Source organism: Choristoneura fumiferana, chromosome 14, assembly GCF_025370935.1.
Source record: "Choristoneura fumiferana chromosome 14, NRCan_CFum_1, whole genome shotgun sequence".
NCBI lineage: Eukaryota > Metazoa > Arthropoda > Insecta > Lepidoptera > Tortricidae > Choristoneura > Choristoneura fumiferana.
The window spans coordinates 17,425,206-17,441,622 of record NC_133485.1 but is presented as its reverse complement, the minus strand read 5'-3'; the positions used below and the strand labels follow the sequence as shown (position 1 = coordinate 17,441,622).

Genomic DNA, 16,417 nt, shown 5'->3' with positions numbered 1-16,417 from the left:
TATTTCTCACTTCGTTCGAGCGCCTATAGTTCGAGGGGAAATGGGTAATTTCACACGAGTTAGACACTCTACTTTTCATTTCGACTGTGAGGAAAGTAAAATACCTACTGCAAAAAAATTAGAATAATAATAAATTGAATTTACTTATATCCAACATCCAACGGTAACGTTTTGACTGGCCACTTGCCACGGCCGACTATAAAAAAAAATCGAGTTGCTCACGACCAAGGAGCTTATATACAAAACTGGAGGTTGAACGCCGAACGAAGAAGTTTGACCATTATTATTTATTTGTATATTTCATCTCTTTCTTTCACATTTCACGAATGAATTCCATCTCTTTCTTAACCTAACTAAAGAAAGAGATGGAATATATTCGTGACGTAATAAAGATCAAATGTCTTGTTTCAAACGGATGTTCGGCGTCCAACCTCCGGTGTTGTATATAAGCTCCTTGGTCACGACTTGCATCTAGATGGCCATGCCGAAACGTGAAAAAAAAGTGTCATTGACGTAACTCAATCATCTTCGAATCCGTGGCTAATCGAAAAATTAAAAAAAAAACTTTCCACCCTAGAGATGAAAACGCAATTTTCCACCCGGCTATCTACCCATGAAAATTAAACTTTTCGAACAGGAGAGATGAAAAAAAAGATGAAGATATAACCAGATAAAGTCCCGCGTGACGTCTCGCCGTGCGACACTTCCACTAGCAACAATACGCACAAGGTCCTACCACTTTTGCAGATGGTAGGATCTTGTGCAAGGTTCGCCCGGATTGTTACCACCATCTTGCTCGCTAATCCTGCCGTGAAGCAGCGGTGCTTGCACTGTTGTGTTTCGGCGTGCAGAGTAAGACAGCCGGTGAAATTACTGGCACTTGAGGTATTCTATCTTAAGCCTCTAGGTTGGCAACGCATCTGCAATACCCCTGGTGTTGCAGATGTTTATGGGCGGTGGTTATCTCTTACCATCAGGAGATCCACTTGCTCGTTTGCCATCCAGTCAAAAAAATCCGATAACGACGAGGCCGTAAGGGTAAAAAAACAACTTGGCCTTAAGGATACGTAAGAATTTCGGGTATTTCAGTAAGATAAGATAATTTGTTCAATAATTTGCAGAACAAAATAACAATAAATACAATGTTTTACAAAATTCTATGTAACACGTTATCCTGCACTAGAGTTACTAGAAAACTCTGTATCGCAGGCTTAAAGCGCTAGTAGAAAATTAAATTAAAAATAATTTATCTAAGCTTAACAGTGCAAATAGATATTATGAAATTATACGGACATTAAGTAAAGTGAAAATAATAAAAAGGTAAAAATTACAATAGTATAAATAAATCAATTGAATTTAAGTATAGGAAAAAACAATAAAAAAAAATATATGTAAAATATCTCTTTTAATATCTTTATGTACCAACTTCTTTATTTTACAAAATATAAACTCTTAATTATAACAATACCACACAATAAGCTAACTGTACAGTCACTAGCAACAATAGCTGCTATAACAAAACGCGCATACTTTAATATTTGATAGCACTCTATTTCTAGGGCTGGTATAGGACGTGTCAGATACTTTTGCACACTTCTCTGTGGCTGATATTAATGCAGGTGACTGTACAGGTAGGGAAAGGTGCACATTATAGACATGACCCAATGAAAAACTATAATGACGTTAGTTTGAAAACAAAATTTACAGACAACCGCTAGGTACAATAGGATATTTATAATGGACAGAGTAGACTATAGAAATAACAACTACAGGAACAATTCTTCAGACATTAAAGCATTTACGTGGCGTTTCTAACGTTTTGTGCCAAACCCAGTGTTCTGGGGGTTTGTCCGACCACAGTGAGTGCTGGGGTCAGCGCAGATCGCGCCTGCTTCACCGTCGCCAGGGCAACGGTGGCACGCGTGCCCAGATCCCTATCCACCAGAAACAGAAGCCCCAGAGTACGGTTCTGCACAAGCTCGGGCACATTCAATATACCAAGTGCTATATTCTCGGCCATTCTATTCCTATGATCTTCAGTAGTCACGTACGTATTGTAGAAATCAGCAGACGGTTGTAAGTCCACCGCGTTCCGATCGTATATCAACAACGACTCTTTTGGTCTGGCCGTATCCACAAACGGGGCTGGTCCGTTGAAAGAGTTTTGGTAATAATTCGGGGCGTCTCTCATGTTATCCAGAACAGCTGGCATGCCGTCTCGGCTGTAAAGTTTGCTGTGTATCGGACAGTTAACCTGTATTTTGTTGTGATTAATTCCCAGACGATAGCTTTGCGCGTCGCGGTATGCAAACCTTCGTGCGCGGAACATGAGGTCGCGCGGTCCAGGGATACCGGGCACCAGGTTACCCGGATTGTAGGCGGCCTGTTCGACATCCTTGAAGAAGTTATCAGGATTTCGGTTTAGTACCAAACGTCCGATGGGTACGGTGTGGTATGTCCCGTTCTTCCACGTTCTAATCACATCGAAAGGATTGTAGTCGAGCTTTTCTAAGTCGCTCTTCGCTATCACGTCCATTTCCAACTGCCATGCCGGGAAATCTCCTCTCGCTATAGCGTTGTAAAGGTCTCTTACGGAGTAGTCTGGATCTATGGCCCGTAGCGTTCGTGCCGCCGACGAGGTCAGCAACTCAATGCCTTGTTCGGTTCTGAAGTTGAATTTCACGAAGTAACTTTCGCCGTGCTTGTTGGTCAATTCGTACGTGTGAATGGGGAATGCGTCCATCTTTCTATAACCATTCGGGATGCCGTAGTCAGATAACAACCACAGCAACATGTGGATGGAATCGGCAGTGTATCCAAAATATTCAAAGACACCTGTTCTGTCAAAGAGGTTCGTTTTTGGATTTCTCCCAGAAGCATGAATTGTGGTAGTGAATAAATTTGGATCACGGTAGAGGTACACAGGGAAGTTAAAACAGAGCAGATCCAAGTTGCCTTCGTTCGTATAAAACTTGATGACTAAGGAGTCTGTCTCTCGCACGATATCACTTCCGCCTGTGTTTTGAAGCTGAACGGCGAATCGAGTTACTACTTTAGTTTTCTTTCCGATTCCGTTGAAGACCTCGGCTTTGGTGTATTTGGAGACATCGTTGGTGACTTCGAAGTATCCGAAAGCTCCAGTGCCTTTGGTATGGACGACTCGCTCTGGGATCTTTTGGTGGGCCACGCTGGTCTGCAGGTCGTAGAAGAACGCGTTGTTGAACACGTCGGTGTTGAGGGCGACGGTTTCCCGCACCTCTACTGGCTTGCCCGCGCTCGTTGTCATTACGCCTATTGGACGCTGAAGTGACAAAACATAATTTTTTATAGTTTTTTGAAACGTAAAATATTCACTAGTGTTTTGTTTCGAATGCTTACTGGATGGGTTAGTTTAAAGTCCAACAGTTGACGCGACGCTGGGTCCAATGATGTATCGTTGCCATATTGAATCCCGAAGGCATTTTTTAAGAGTAATAAGTAACATACAACAGAACATACTATCAGGTCCATGGCTCGGATCTGCACTGAAATGCAACAGCAAAGAGTTTAAGACTAATATACCAGTTCAATTATCTCATTTAAACAACGTATAAAAGGTACTTTGAGTTAATGAGCAACCCAGATTTGGTTGTAATTTATGCTTGAATAATTAATAAAATTAGAATTTCGCAGGCAGAGTTTAATTTGCATCATACATTACTAGCAATTAATTGTTTCCATCGATAGGAAAATTAATATGCCATATTGCGAATAATACTTAGTGTTGGTTGAGTTGATAGTTATGGTTTTCGATATTTTCAACAGTCGAGACCGGAGTCGGCACCGGGTTTGGCGGTGTTTACTTTTGGGAAACTAAATAAAATACATTTCTTTCTCTCTTTAAAATACCGATATTTCAATCGCAAGGATTAGGATAGGAGAGAATTAGAAAGTCGCGAGTAAACAATAAATAGTTAATTTGATAAATGGTCAACCTAAATTCATTATTGAAGTGAAGTAAATATATATGGGGAATTCCCCGCAAGTCCCCGTAATTTTCACAACTTAGCATTGCATTGATTTTGTACAGTATTCGTGTTTACAAATTAAAATAAGATTTTTTGGTATGTTCTGAATAATTCCAGTCTATTCATTAGGTACTAAAATGATTAACGCAGGTTTCAACCAATCAATAAAATGAAACACACTGTTGAAAGGAAACACGCACAATTATTCCGATCGTTTTAATTAACATAATTGTAAATAAGTGCTACAATAGTTATTTCTTCACAAGGGAGCAAAATGGTGTATTTACGGCGAGGGCGTACATTGAATCCGAGGGATTCTAAAGTAGAATCCTAAGCGTAATAATGAGGGATTCAAGTGTTACCGCCCAAGATGAAAATAATTTTGCTCCCGTGTGGCTCATAGAACTTTTCACACCGAGCATTAAGAAACTTGAAAAAAAAATATCTAAATATCATTAAAGAACAACCAGCATAGAAAATAGCGTGGCTTTACAATTATCAACTTCAAAAATTGACATTTTGAACAGAAAAGTTGCACTTTGCTCCCTCTCGACAGGGAGGAAAAGTTACTTTTCTGAAGGAGAGGTGTGAAAAAGTGTATATTAGATTTGAGAAGTAATTAACAAATGACGACCGGATATCGGACCGGTGCGGTGGTTAGAGAAACTGACTAAAGCTTGAGATCCAGGGTTCGATCGATTATAGCCTAAATTGAATAAAGATATTTTGACTTTGACTTTGACTTTGATCCCCGGTCGGGCGGATATTTAGTATGATAAATACGGATATTTGCTCTCGAGTGTTGTTTGTTAAATTATGTATTTATGTAAGTATACAAATAATGCCTAGTAGGTACAGTTGAATTGAAATATCGGGATTCTACTAAATTTCCATCGTAATTACCAAAAATTACCGTTACGTATTAGTAATCCAGGTATGCCCGACATGTTGCGAATCAATTCGTGGTTCATACTCAAGGCGAGCTTTAACGGAAAGCCAACCGTGAACAGTTCAGACTAATACGTAGGGACCCGTGTACCTTATTAACCGACTTCAAAAAAAGGAGGTTATCAATTCGTTTTTTTATCTTTATTACCTCGGAACTTCGTTATGCGTAAAACCGAATTCAAAAAATGTTTTTTGTTCGGTAGGGGATATTTTTAATTGAGTCCCATTGTCACCAAGGATCTGATGAGTGGATCTTGGGGCAGTCAAGGAACTCTTCAAATTTTTTAGAGACACCTGTAGTGATTTGGGTATATTTTGAAGCAACTCGTGCGTTTGCTCTTGGAAATCATGGTCTGGTGAATTGGAACTGATGAGGTAGACCACAGTTGGCTATCGGAACTACTCAACAACAAGTGTTTCAAGGGTTGCTATCCGATTACTTTCATACAGTCGCTAATTAATTCATGCTCTTCGCAATGCATAATATGGTGAAGCATAGCATGATTGATGGTGAATCACCAGAAGGACTCTTCAGCAATTAGGTAAAGTCTCTGATTCGGGATTAACAATATTCTGTAAAAGATGACGAACCTATTGTAACGAAATATAAAAACTGTTTGATCTGTTTACTAAGGGCGCGCCAAAGTTCGCATAATTTTTGCAAGCCATACTAATGTTTGTCAGAATTATTGTTTGTCATATTTTTTCCCATTGAAACTGTAAAATTTTCTGAAACTTTTAATGGTCATCCTATAGAAAACTGTAGGTAAGGTTAGGTTTGTTTTATAGGTAACAATTCTGAACAACTGTTGGACTCAGAGAAAAAATATACTACATTAATATTATAAATACGAAAGTGTGTGTTTGTATGTTTGTCCGATTTTGGCATAGAGATGGTTTATGGGTTTATGGGACATCGGCTTCTTTTTATCCCGGAAAAGGGCACAGTTCCGGAGGGATAACCGCTAGTACTAAATAAAGATAAAAAAAACAATTTTGCGAGCCGATATGGACCCGTTTACTAAATGGCTCATTGTCCAACAGCCCCCGCCGATCCCGGGCATGCGGCCCCCGCTGGGGTCGCCCGGCGGCCCGGTGCCGGCCCCGAAGTCCTCCATGGGGTTCGTGATGCCCATCTACACAATCTGCATCATCGTGTTCTTCGTCTACACGCTTAGCAAGGTATGAAATAATATAGTTTAAGGACTTAAGATTTTGTAAAAAAAAATATTAGCGTTTTTCTTTGACTGTAATTGTACTAAAATACATATCCGTACCAAGTTTCAAGTTGAAGCACAGAATAAGTAATTGTACAAGTACAGAAGGCTCACTGCCGTACAAAAGTGACGTTTAGGCATAAGAATTGTGCCTACTGTATACTTCTCTTCTCGTATTCATTCGCACGGGGCACGTGTAGTGGAATAGCACACTCTAGGGGGCCCCAGACATCTACTTGTAGCGGAAAACAAAAACGCAGAGTGAGCCGCGCCTGATCAAAGGTATAAGGACGTTAGGGTGCTCTGTCCAGCGGTGACGCTCCTGGCTGGACCACCAAAATTTCACTATCAGATTATTGTTTTGTCACCGGACTTACATATCGAAGTATGCTAAATAATTTGTAATAAATAAATAAATGGCATATGCCAAAATTAAGCTAAATCAAGGTACGGACCACAGGAATTTGGTGTACCTACGACTAAATACCACAGCAGGTCATTTACTTACATGTTACACATACACGTAACAATCTCTATGTCCTCAAAATTTATTCTCAGTTTATCTTCATGCATGAACTTTCAGATTCTATTCAAGAGAACGGGCTCGATCCCCTACGAGCACGTGGCTCCCGACCCGCAGTTCCGACGCCGGGTGTTCCGCGACGACTCTAGGTCCTCGCCGGACCCCAAACTGGGTAAGCGCAGTAATCTAACATTTCCAGCAAATGCTCCAACGAGGCCCTACAGGACTGACGTGAAGAAGGGTTGAGGACAATAGTTTTCGCGAGGCAGTCGATCGTAAGCTCGAGAAGAAACCTTAAGGACTACTCAGCTACGTTAGCTGACGCTGTTTGCACGGAGCGGGTGGACGCCTGTTGAACTAAGTGCGCGTGCGATTGTACCTGCACCCGCGCCCGCAGGCGTGCGCCCGCGCACGCGCAGTGCACCCGCGCTAGCTTAGCGTAGGCTCTTGCGTCGAATTATCGGCGTGTTACATTACACATGCGAGAAAAATTACGCATAATTATATGATTGCTAGGCTAATGAGTTGGTGGTAGTTCATCATTCGAACGCCGCAGGGGGCGATTTTTAAATGTGTTTTATATTCTTAACTGGCCTGTTTTGAGTCCCACTGCTGGGGAAATGCCTCTTTCAAACATCTAATTAATTAAATCTGTGAAATTACTATTCGAAAATGGTATGAAATTATTACGTTGAGCTTAAATTTGTGTATTTATGTCTAAAGTAAATTGCTGTATAGACTGAAAGAAATCGACTAAAAAGGGAATCGAGATTCTCCATTGGTAATTTGTTGGTCGCTTTATCTGTACAGTGCGACAGAGATCTTTATGAACGTGGGCGAGTTTTGTACGACGACGCTTTGTTCTTAATTATTATTAAAGCTTTAATCTCAATATACAAACTCAAAACCACGAATAAAAGATACAGATAGGATTCACGGAATTGTAAAAAGTGAAGTTTTGCAAGATAGCCTGGCCGCGTTAATTCCGTTTTTGCTACGTTTATTAAGATTTTTTTCGCACAATTTATTAAAATTAAGTTTTTTTGCATTAGCCGCAAATATTTCGACTTTTATAGAATCTTACTCATATTAATGTGTAGAAATAAATATTGGAATTCGGACCACTTTTTTGGAAAGGTGGAATAACAATGCTGTATAAATTGTAGCTATATTATTAAGAATAATAAAATTTAGAACTGATAATGTCTCATATTACGTAATAACAAATACGCCCTCAACTTTTATCTTATCATGACGTCTCTCTCGCACGCAGGACACAAAGAGAGGGATGCAAGTAAGTACGGTTCGTTTAAATGTTTAATTATTATGAAAAAAATCACGTAGGTATAGGAAAACTGAACTATGCCATTGGTGTTTATCGGCGAGTTAATTACTCCGGGTCACTAAGAAGCAGGTCGACTGGATATTATTTTATAACATAAGTTAATCGTAAACGCTACGGTTGATCACGTCATTGATGAAGTCACTTGATGCAACGGAATATACAATTGGTAAAATTATAAATATTAAATACTTCATATAATCAAGCAGTCGTTAAATAAAAATAGGATTTTTTGACTATCTTTGCAAGCAGACTAGAGTTAAGAAATGCAAAATCAGTTATGTAACTGATGATTTAATTCACTCACGTATAAGTAAATAATTTGCATTTACGTAGTGCTGATCCAGTCTAAGTCTTACTACTGAAGACTGCATATATTAAATAGGTAATAGTACGATATAGCATATTGATGCAAGCAAGTAATAAATATCGGATTCGATGCATAGAACTCGCTATTAAATATCATAAGTAAAACAGAAACTGAACACTAAGATGAAGATAGACACAGTTGATTTAAAAACGTAGGATCATGCAATAACTTTCTGAACAATGATCGCAAGTACTCCTACTGCCTTGATCCTGTAGCAAAGAAAGAAACAGAGAAAAGCAGCAATGACAAGGTATAAAATGACAGGAGACGTGGAGCTGGAGGCGTTACGTGCGCGACTTGAGGAGACGGAGCGAGCCATGCAAAGGATCGTCGGACAGCTCGCCAAACGCGATGCGGTACTGGGCTCGGGGTGGAGAGCTAGCTGGTTACAAAACACTTAAACAAACAATCCTACTGTAGATCATCTCGTTAACAATATGATGGCATAGATAGAAACGATTACTTACCGAGAATTTTTAAGCTTGTGAAATTAATCTTTCGTCTTCATTCCAATTAAAATCTGGTGCTTGGTGATGCTAAAAATATAGAAACATTGATATAAAATAGTAATAAACTCCTTTAAAATGTTGCATTTTTAAATGGTAGAGATTGGAAGTGTTAATGTTGATATTGATGATTCAAAGTGAATATTGACGACGTTCACATTTTGGAGTCGGTCGTGCGTGAGAGTGTAGAGAACTTTAAAATCCTGCATGTCATTATGATAAATGCTTGGTGCTAATATAAACGAGATAGCAATAGTTGCAATTTAAACTTTGAAACACACGGTGATAAAAGTAAAGTACCAGCCAGCTCATCATCTCGCGAAGGTTGAGGCGTGATAGACATAGCAGCTTGCGGCATGGTGTCGGTTGCGTCCTTAGTTCGTAGGTTCTACCGCACGACCAAACTTAGTGCATCCAGACGATTGACTACCCTTTAATGTAGACCTAGTTTTCGTTTGTGCTTGCTCCTCCTAATCTTCTAAACTTAGATGTTTAGCATTAGGTACTTGTTTGTGGATGTGATACATTAACAGTCAGATTTGTCTGTTGACAAAACGTTCTAAAAATATTTTGTACGTAATTGTTCTGTTGGTTTTACGTTCAATTGACTGATTCGTGCCTTATGCGTATTTCTGACTTAAGTTATCATATTTTTTCGTTTGAAAATGAAGTAACTGAATTCAAGCGTTGGACTTTATTACTATATAACTATCGTCACGCTATGATGTCATCAACATACGCAAAATGAGTAGGTACGCTTAAAACATGGAACTTCGAGACGTATTTTTAAATGCGAAAAGCTTTCCGTCTAGACTTCGCACAAGCAATACATTACAATTTATAAAAAGTTAACTATTTTTTAAACTGTTATTTTATTATCACACATCCACGATAACCACGAATAGTGAAGATGAGATTGTTTTGGGACTAGATAGTTTACTACTAAATACGTGACGCTTGGCCCGTCTCCAAGGGTAGCAACGTCTGATGCATCAAGTTATTTTGGCCTGCGTCCTTCGTAATTGGTTTTCGTGCTCTATATATAGACGATTTCGTTTTTATTCATGTTTTCTGTAAAAACGAAAGTTTATTGAATGTTTTTGTATTGCTCTTCGTATTTGATATCTTCGATCACATTTGGATTTGTGTTTTGTTTATTAAATATTACGCATTACGCATTTATTATCAATAATGTTATTTCTGATAAATTGTTGACCACGCGTCGGTGGCGGGCGTTGTTATAAACTCTAAACCACTTCGGACTTGGCTTTAAATCGTTTAATTTGAACACGTAGCTATATTTAAACAATCTTCAGATTACAAATCTTACAGCGTATTACTTATCATTTTACTTTGTTCTAAATTTATCAACAAAATCGATTATCAATCCATTGCACCTGTCTTCATCGTGCCAACTCATTTGACGCCGATTTATAATGATGGCCTGTTTATTTGGTTACGATTGTATTTATTAAATAATCTTATTCAAAATAAGGCAGCTTTAATCTTTCTAGCAAGGAAAAAAAAACCCAAGATATATAAACTTTATACTGACAATTACTTTCCTTTACCTATTAAGCGTCGTATAGTGGGCCAGTGATGTAATTCATGGTTTGTAAAAATGTACCCACGTAAAATGAATTCCACTATAAAAGCCCGTTTTTTGGATCTTGCAAAATTTCATGTAAAGATGCTGTTGATCACATCGAGACCGAATTAATAAAAGAGACTAGAACTGATGTTAATGAAATATTCTTATTCTGCATCTAAATGATTAATGTATGTGTTGTCGGGTGCAGTTGTTACGGCCATATCGGGCCTGGTAGCAGAGGTGCATCAACAGATGGAGGCGAGCTACGCACAGAGTCAGCAAAGACAGGTCATTGCATGACGGCTAACGCTTGATACACCTTGATGTTTTGCTACCCCTTGAAAATCATCGCGTTTAACTACCATGTCAGCTAAAACTTTCAATAGAGACTCGAGAATCTTCTTGAAATTTTACGCTAATATCTAGCAGCTGCTCAAGAACCTATCATTGGCGATTCTTCTTATAGAGTTTCTTTACCATATTCTTACGATTCAATGTCAGTGATTTCTCTGAAGATAATCTAAAACTACACTGGACTATGTTTATAGCTCATTCACTCATTCACCTACCGTGTTTTTTTTGCAAAAGTGTCTGACTAATTTTGTAACATTTTCTATCTCTTCTATTTTATGCTGCTTTATTTGGATTTACTCACATGTCATATCTAAATGTTCAAAAGTGCTTGATACTTAAATACGGTTTCGTAATGCAGTTATTAATTGGCCAATGAATCGCCAACGTTAACCACGTACTTGGCACTCGCAAGAACAGTAAAATTTACGTCTAATTTTATTTTTAGCTCTACATTTCCTACTAAATCTTTGATTTTGCCCTCAATATCTTTTCTATTTTTATTTCTGTTCGCTGTTTTTACTTCAGTTGCAAATTTTATTTTATAGCATGTTAGTTAGTTCCTTCAGTGTAAGGTTAGTACTATTATATATTCTGTGGTGTAAGTGTCGTCATTCATCTGTCTGTCTGTACCTAAGCTACCATGCCGAACTAACTCCCATATAAATAACTAAATAAATCATGATTTTGTACACAAATAAATGAATAATTAATCAAACAAATATTAAAAATAGGTGTAAAACGTGTTGTTTTCATTAATTTGGCTTGTTGTTGCACTTGTTGTTATAAAATAGTAAGTAGGTGTTGCAGTTGCAGTTTGATTTCAAATTTTAGTTTTTTGTAGCTTTTGAATAGTTAGTCGGTTTTGCTACAATTTTACTTCAAACGTAATTTATTGAGGCTTAATATTTCTTTATTTTGGTGTAGCGTGTGTTGATTCCGTTTAGGGGCATACATGTCCAAATGTCAGAAAGTCCAGGTGTCACATTGTCCATGGTCAAAAAGTCCGAAGGATGAAACGTCCTAGTGTCTAAAAGTCCTAGCGTCAAAAAGTCCATGGTCAAAAAGTCCGAAGGATTAAACGTACTAGTGCCTGAAAGTCCTAGCGTCAAAAAGTCCATGGTCAAAAAGTCCGAAGGATGAAACATCCTTGTTCTGAAGGCCTGAATCCCATAATGTCTCATTGTATAAAAATATGACTAACACAACTAAATGATAAATATAACTGAAATAGATTAGAGAGCTAGATTGCTCATCTGCATTATTTCCAGTCTGTTATCTAACACCCTGAGACCCATTCTCAGTAAGATGCAGATAATAATAATAATAATAATAATAATAATCTTTATTTATCTTTCATAAAATACAATTTTGACATACTTATGGGCTACACTTATTAAAAGGGACAAATAAAACACATTACCCTGAACTAGGAAAATTCCTGTGTCTCAGGTGTAGATGTAGAAGGGCTTATCAATCGAACTTAAATATCTTATCACATGCAAAATATAAGTAAGGAAGTAATTTTAGCATTAAGGCGTTTTATACAATTTTAAATTAAAAACTAACATAAAAACTACGAGTACTAACTTATATACTTATCTTTGTTTACCTATTTTAATACAATCAATATTTTTCTGTATCTTCGTAGAGAGTTTGCTAAGGAGCTTCTAGGACCACTATCTATATTTGCAATTACTCAGACAAAAGTATTTTGAATTTGTTATAAATTAAAATTTACTGCTGATCATATTTTATTGGGTTCGACGTGCATATATCCGTACAATCGGAAAGGTGAACTGGGTCAAATGCAAGTCTGCAAAATTCTTAGTTTTTGTGCCAGTTTCATTAGTTAAGTAATTTAAGTTCAAGGTTTTTTGTTTGCGGTGTTGCGAATATAATTATTTGTCAAGTTAGTTTAGTAAGTACTAATTGAAAATATATTGGTACCTATTTCTTGAAATTTTTCTATTATACATTTTACTGATTCAAATACAGAAAAATCATCTAGGTAATCAAATTATCAGGCTACTTAATATAAAATTAAACTAAAATAAATAGGAGTTCCGAAAAATACGAGAGGCGCGGCGCTCTCAGGCTCCTTCATAATCTATCGAGTTTATGTACCGTTTTTCGGCCATTTTCTTGGCGGGACAATCGGGATCGCCGGTATTGTGATTGTGCGGTTTCCTGAACTTGTGACATGTAGCACATTTAGCTGGGTCGGATTTTTTAGTGCACTCTTTAATACCATGCCCTGTTTCTCCGCAGTGGCCGCAGGTGGTGGCTGCCTCCCGGCACGATTTGGCTGCATGGCCGTATTGGTGGCACTTGTAGCACCTGGTGACTGTAGTAAAATCCCTTACAGGGCATGACGACCAGTTTATAAATATTCTCTCTTTTGTTATCAAGGCCTTTCGAATATTTCCAGGGACCTCGATAACGTAATTGCAAGTCTCTGCTTCTCTCTTGCCTGACTTATGGCTAAGTTTAACGGAGGATAAGAAATTCTCAATGGACATACCTTGCAGTTTGTCGGCAACATTTTGATGGTATATGCATTTAAATACCTCCGTCTCCTGCATACATGCTGGTACTCCGATGATTACTATTCTGGGTTTTCTCTTTTGTGGGTCATCCACAGTGAGCCCAGAGGTCGTCAGTTGCGTCGACTGCTTCAGCTTCACGATGTCGTCCTTGGTGTCCGTACTGATCACGACTCCGCCATTCTTAGTTTTTCGTAATCCTCTCACTTGCAACTTCATTTCTTCCGGTCGGATTATTTTCTGGACAAGGGCTTTGGTGTCTTCACTCGACTTTGTTTTGTCCGAAGGGTAAATGGCTACTGAGTTCTGATTAGTTGCCTGTATGTAATTATTCGGACCTTTTTTAATCACGTCGGCAAAGGAGACGGATGTTGATACTAAATTTGGGGACTTCTGCATGCTTTGTTTAAGGTCTTGGAGTTGCTGGGATAGGTTTTGCTGTTCTTTTTGCGCTTGAAGGGCAGTATGGAGCTGGATGGTCTTGTGCGACAGGGATTGGTATTCTACCGCCACTTGAGATGTAGCATGATACACTTTTCGGCATAGTGTTTGAATCCTAAGCTTCTGTTCAGAATTTAATTTTCCGTCACTGGAGATGGTACATACGTCATTTAGGGACTTTTCTATTAAAGTCAAAAAGTTTCTAATTTCTGATGTCGGAGCCACTGCAGGTGGATCGTCTTCCCGTTTGTCGGGCTCGCGGGGAGCAGGCTCGGGGGCAGGCGGCGGGCTGCGCTGCGTCATTTTACTTCGGTTGAACGGACTTTCAGCCATTTTTATGTAGTAGGCACACTTAGCAATTCATTGCGGGAGTACACTTACGCGAGTTGACACAGATAAAATGCTTCCGCGTAATGTGGAGCTAGGTCACGATTTTTGCAGTGATTAATTTATTTATTGCGAATTTGAATGGTCACGTCCGATCACTTCGACGTCTTTACATTGTTCCAAGATGCATCTATGATGCTTCGTACATGTCATGTCGAGTCGACAAGAATTGACCAGCTGATCCAGTCATGCAGATGGACTGGGGCCTCATTCTACATTGTCTCTTTCCATATTGTTATCGTATTGTCTACGTGGTGGCAGCTCTTATTGACTTGACAGTAAAGGCGATCGAGTCGAAAACAATTCGATTGCAATAGGTGTAAACAAAACCAAATTAGAATGAGTGAGACCCCTGGACTCTCGGACATATGGACTATCCGACATTAGGGCATTATAACCTTTGAACTTTTTGACAATGGACAATGTGACACCTGGACTCTCAGACATATGGACTATCCGACATTAAGGCATTATAACCTTCGAACTTTTTGACAATGGACAATGTGACACCTGGACTCTCGGACATATGGACTATCCGACATTAAGGCATTATAACCTTCGGACTTTTTGACCATGGACAATGTGACACCTGGACTTTCTGACATTTGGACATGTATGCCCCTAAACGGTTGATTCCACTAAATACGTGTGTTGATTCCCCTACAATTCGTACTGCAAAAAGTTCATGGAGAATCTCTAAATTTCAGGAGGCGCAGGAAAATCATACACGTCCTTACACAAATGGGTCTGTGGTGAACAGCTCGCCGATTATCGTTGCCAGCGAATACGTTGAGCCCAAAGAGAAAACTCCGGAACCCGAGAAACCAAAAGAGGATTCGCCGGTACCCCAAAAACCGAAAGAGGCTTCCCCTGAACCTAGCCCAGAAAAAGAGCCGACACCGGAGCTTAGTCCGGAAAAAGAACCATCATCAGAACCAAGCCCTAAGGAATCAAGCCCCGAAGAAGAATTTAGCCCGGAAAAAGAGACCCCAGAAAACGAAAGCCCTGAGGTCACTCCTAGTCATGGCATCGAAGAAGATTTGATGAAACTAACAGAAGACATTAAAGAGAAAAAAGAAAACTTGGCAAAAACTACAGAGGAATTCCTTAATGATGCTAGAGAAAAGGAAGAAAAAACGGCTGAGTTGCTAAAAGAGGCTTTAAAGGAAGATTCTCCGGAAGATGAAGATGAAGAAGAGGTAGAGGAAGAGGAGGAGGAGGAGGAAGAAGAAGAAGAAGAAGACAAACCAGAGAAAGAGAATGTTAGCGTTAAGGTGAGTTACCGGTAGTGATTTTTGCATGTTGTGAGAATGAAAATATGGTCCCTCTAGATGCGCTGCACATTAAAAAGCTATCTCCATAGCAATTTGAATGGTGTTCTCAATGTCATTGCTTTGTTGATGTTACGAAAATGACTTATTTTATGAATTAATAAATCTTGCAAGTCAAATTTCATTCTCTTCTAGTGTTCGGTTTGACTTGAAATTTGGTACGGATATGTAGCTAGGATGCACAGTCGAAAAAAACTTGCATTGACATTTTTAACAACATTATTGCTAAGTAAATCTTGTCGTGTCCCTCAAAATTGTGTCGTGTGGTCTGAGGCGCGGACTGAGCCTGATTGGTCACTCCAGGTGGTAGGCATGGAGTTGACTGCGCACACGGCGAGTGGAAAGCGCCCGCGCCCCGCCCCCGCCACCCCGCTGCCCCCGCCGCCCCCGGCGCGAGATCGGTGAGGCCACACTGCACTGTCCACATTGTTCAGACTCTCTTTGACACTGACTAGGGTTAGCTTATGGCCCTAATGGGTCACACAAACTAGTATGTAGAGTTACCAAGACCAGAACACGTATTGATCTACAGAAAAATATTGTTTGGGCTGGCAGTTGAACTCTGGGTCTTGACAATTCGTGTCAAAGTTGTCGAAAGCCCAACACTTGACTCTTAAATTCACTCTTTTGTCGGTCTTTGGGTCACACTGATTGCTACTCTCATCCACTCAAAGGTTGAGTATAAGTCCGCCCTTGTAGTCGATTATATTATGTTTCTTTTCTTTTATACAATAAAGAGTTTACACACATACTTAACTGAGCTTTAGGCCTTGTTTACATTAATCCAGTAAAATCGTGTAACTCCCCACAGTGCCAGTATCACTACTGGAACCATTTTACTGGATTAATGTAAACAG

At 39.1% G+C, this 16,417-nt stretch overlaps 2 protein-coding genes and 1 pseudogene across 2 annotated transcripts in view; 1 reads left to right on the top strand and 2 right to left on the bottom strand.

Moving 5' to 3' along the window:
* Window positions 1-16,417, top strand: part of RIC-3 (RIC3 acetylcholine receptor chaperone) — a 74,644-nt gene that overhangs the window by 50,313 nt on the left and 7,914 nt on the right. Inside the window, 5 exon segments of the mRNA XM_074098031.1 lie at window positions 6,000-6,137; window positions 6,756-6,867; window positions 7,969-7,989; window positions 8,672-8,763; window positions 14,937-15,503. Of these exon segments, the coding sequence (XP_073954132.1) occupies window positions 6,000-6,137; window positions 6,756-6,867; window positions 7,969-7,989; window positions 8,672-8,763; window positions 14,937-15,503 (930 nt within the window).
* On the bottom strand, window positions 1,747-3,737 carry LOC141435324 (catalase pseudogene; annotated as a pseudogene).
* Window positions 10,799-14,885, bottom strand: LOC141435325 (uncharacterized). The gene has a single exon (XM_074098033.1). The coding sequence runs from the start codon at window positions 14,173-14,175 to the stop codon at window positions 12,949-12,951; it is 1,227 nt and encodes a 408-aa protein (XP_073954134.1). The 5' UTR covers window positions 14,176-14,885; the 3' UTR covers window positions 10,799-12,948.

Excerpts from the sequence above, each read along its gene's own strand:
- LOC141435325 (XM_074098033.1), bottom strand. The coding sequence starts at position 14,175 with ATGGCTGAAAGTCCGTTCAACCGAAGTAAAATGACGCAGCGCAGCCCG.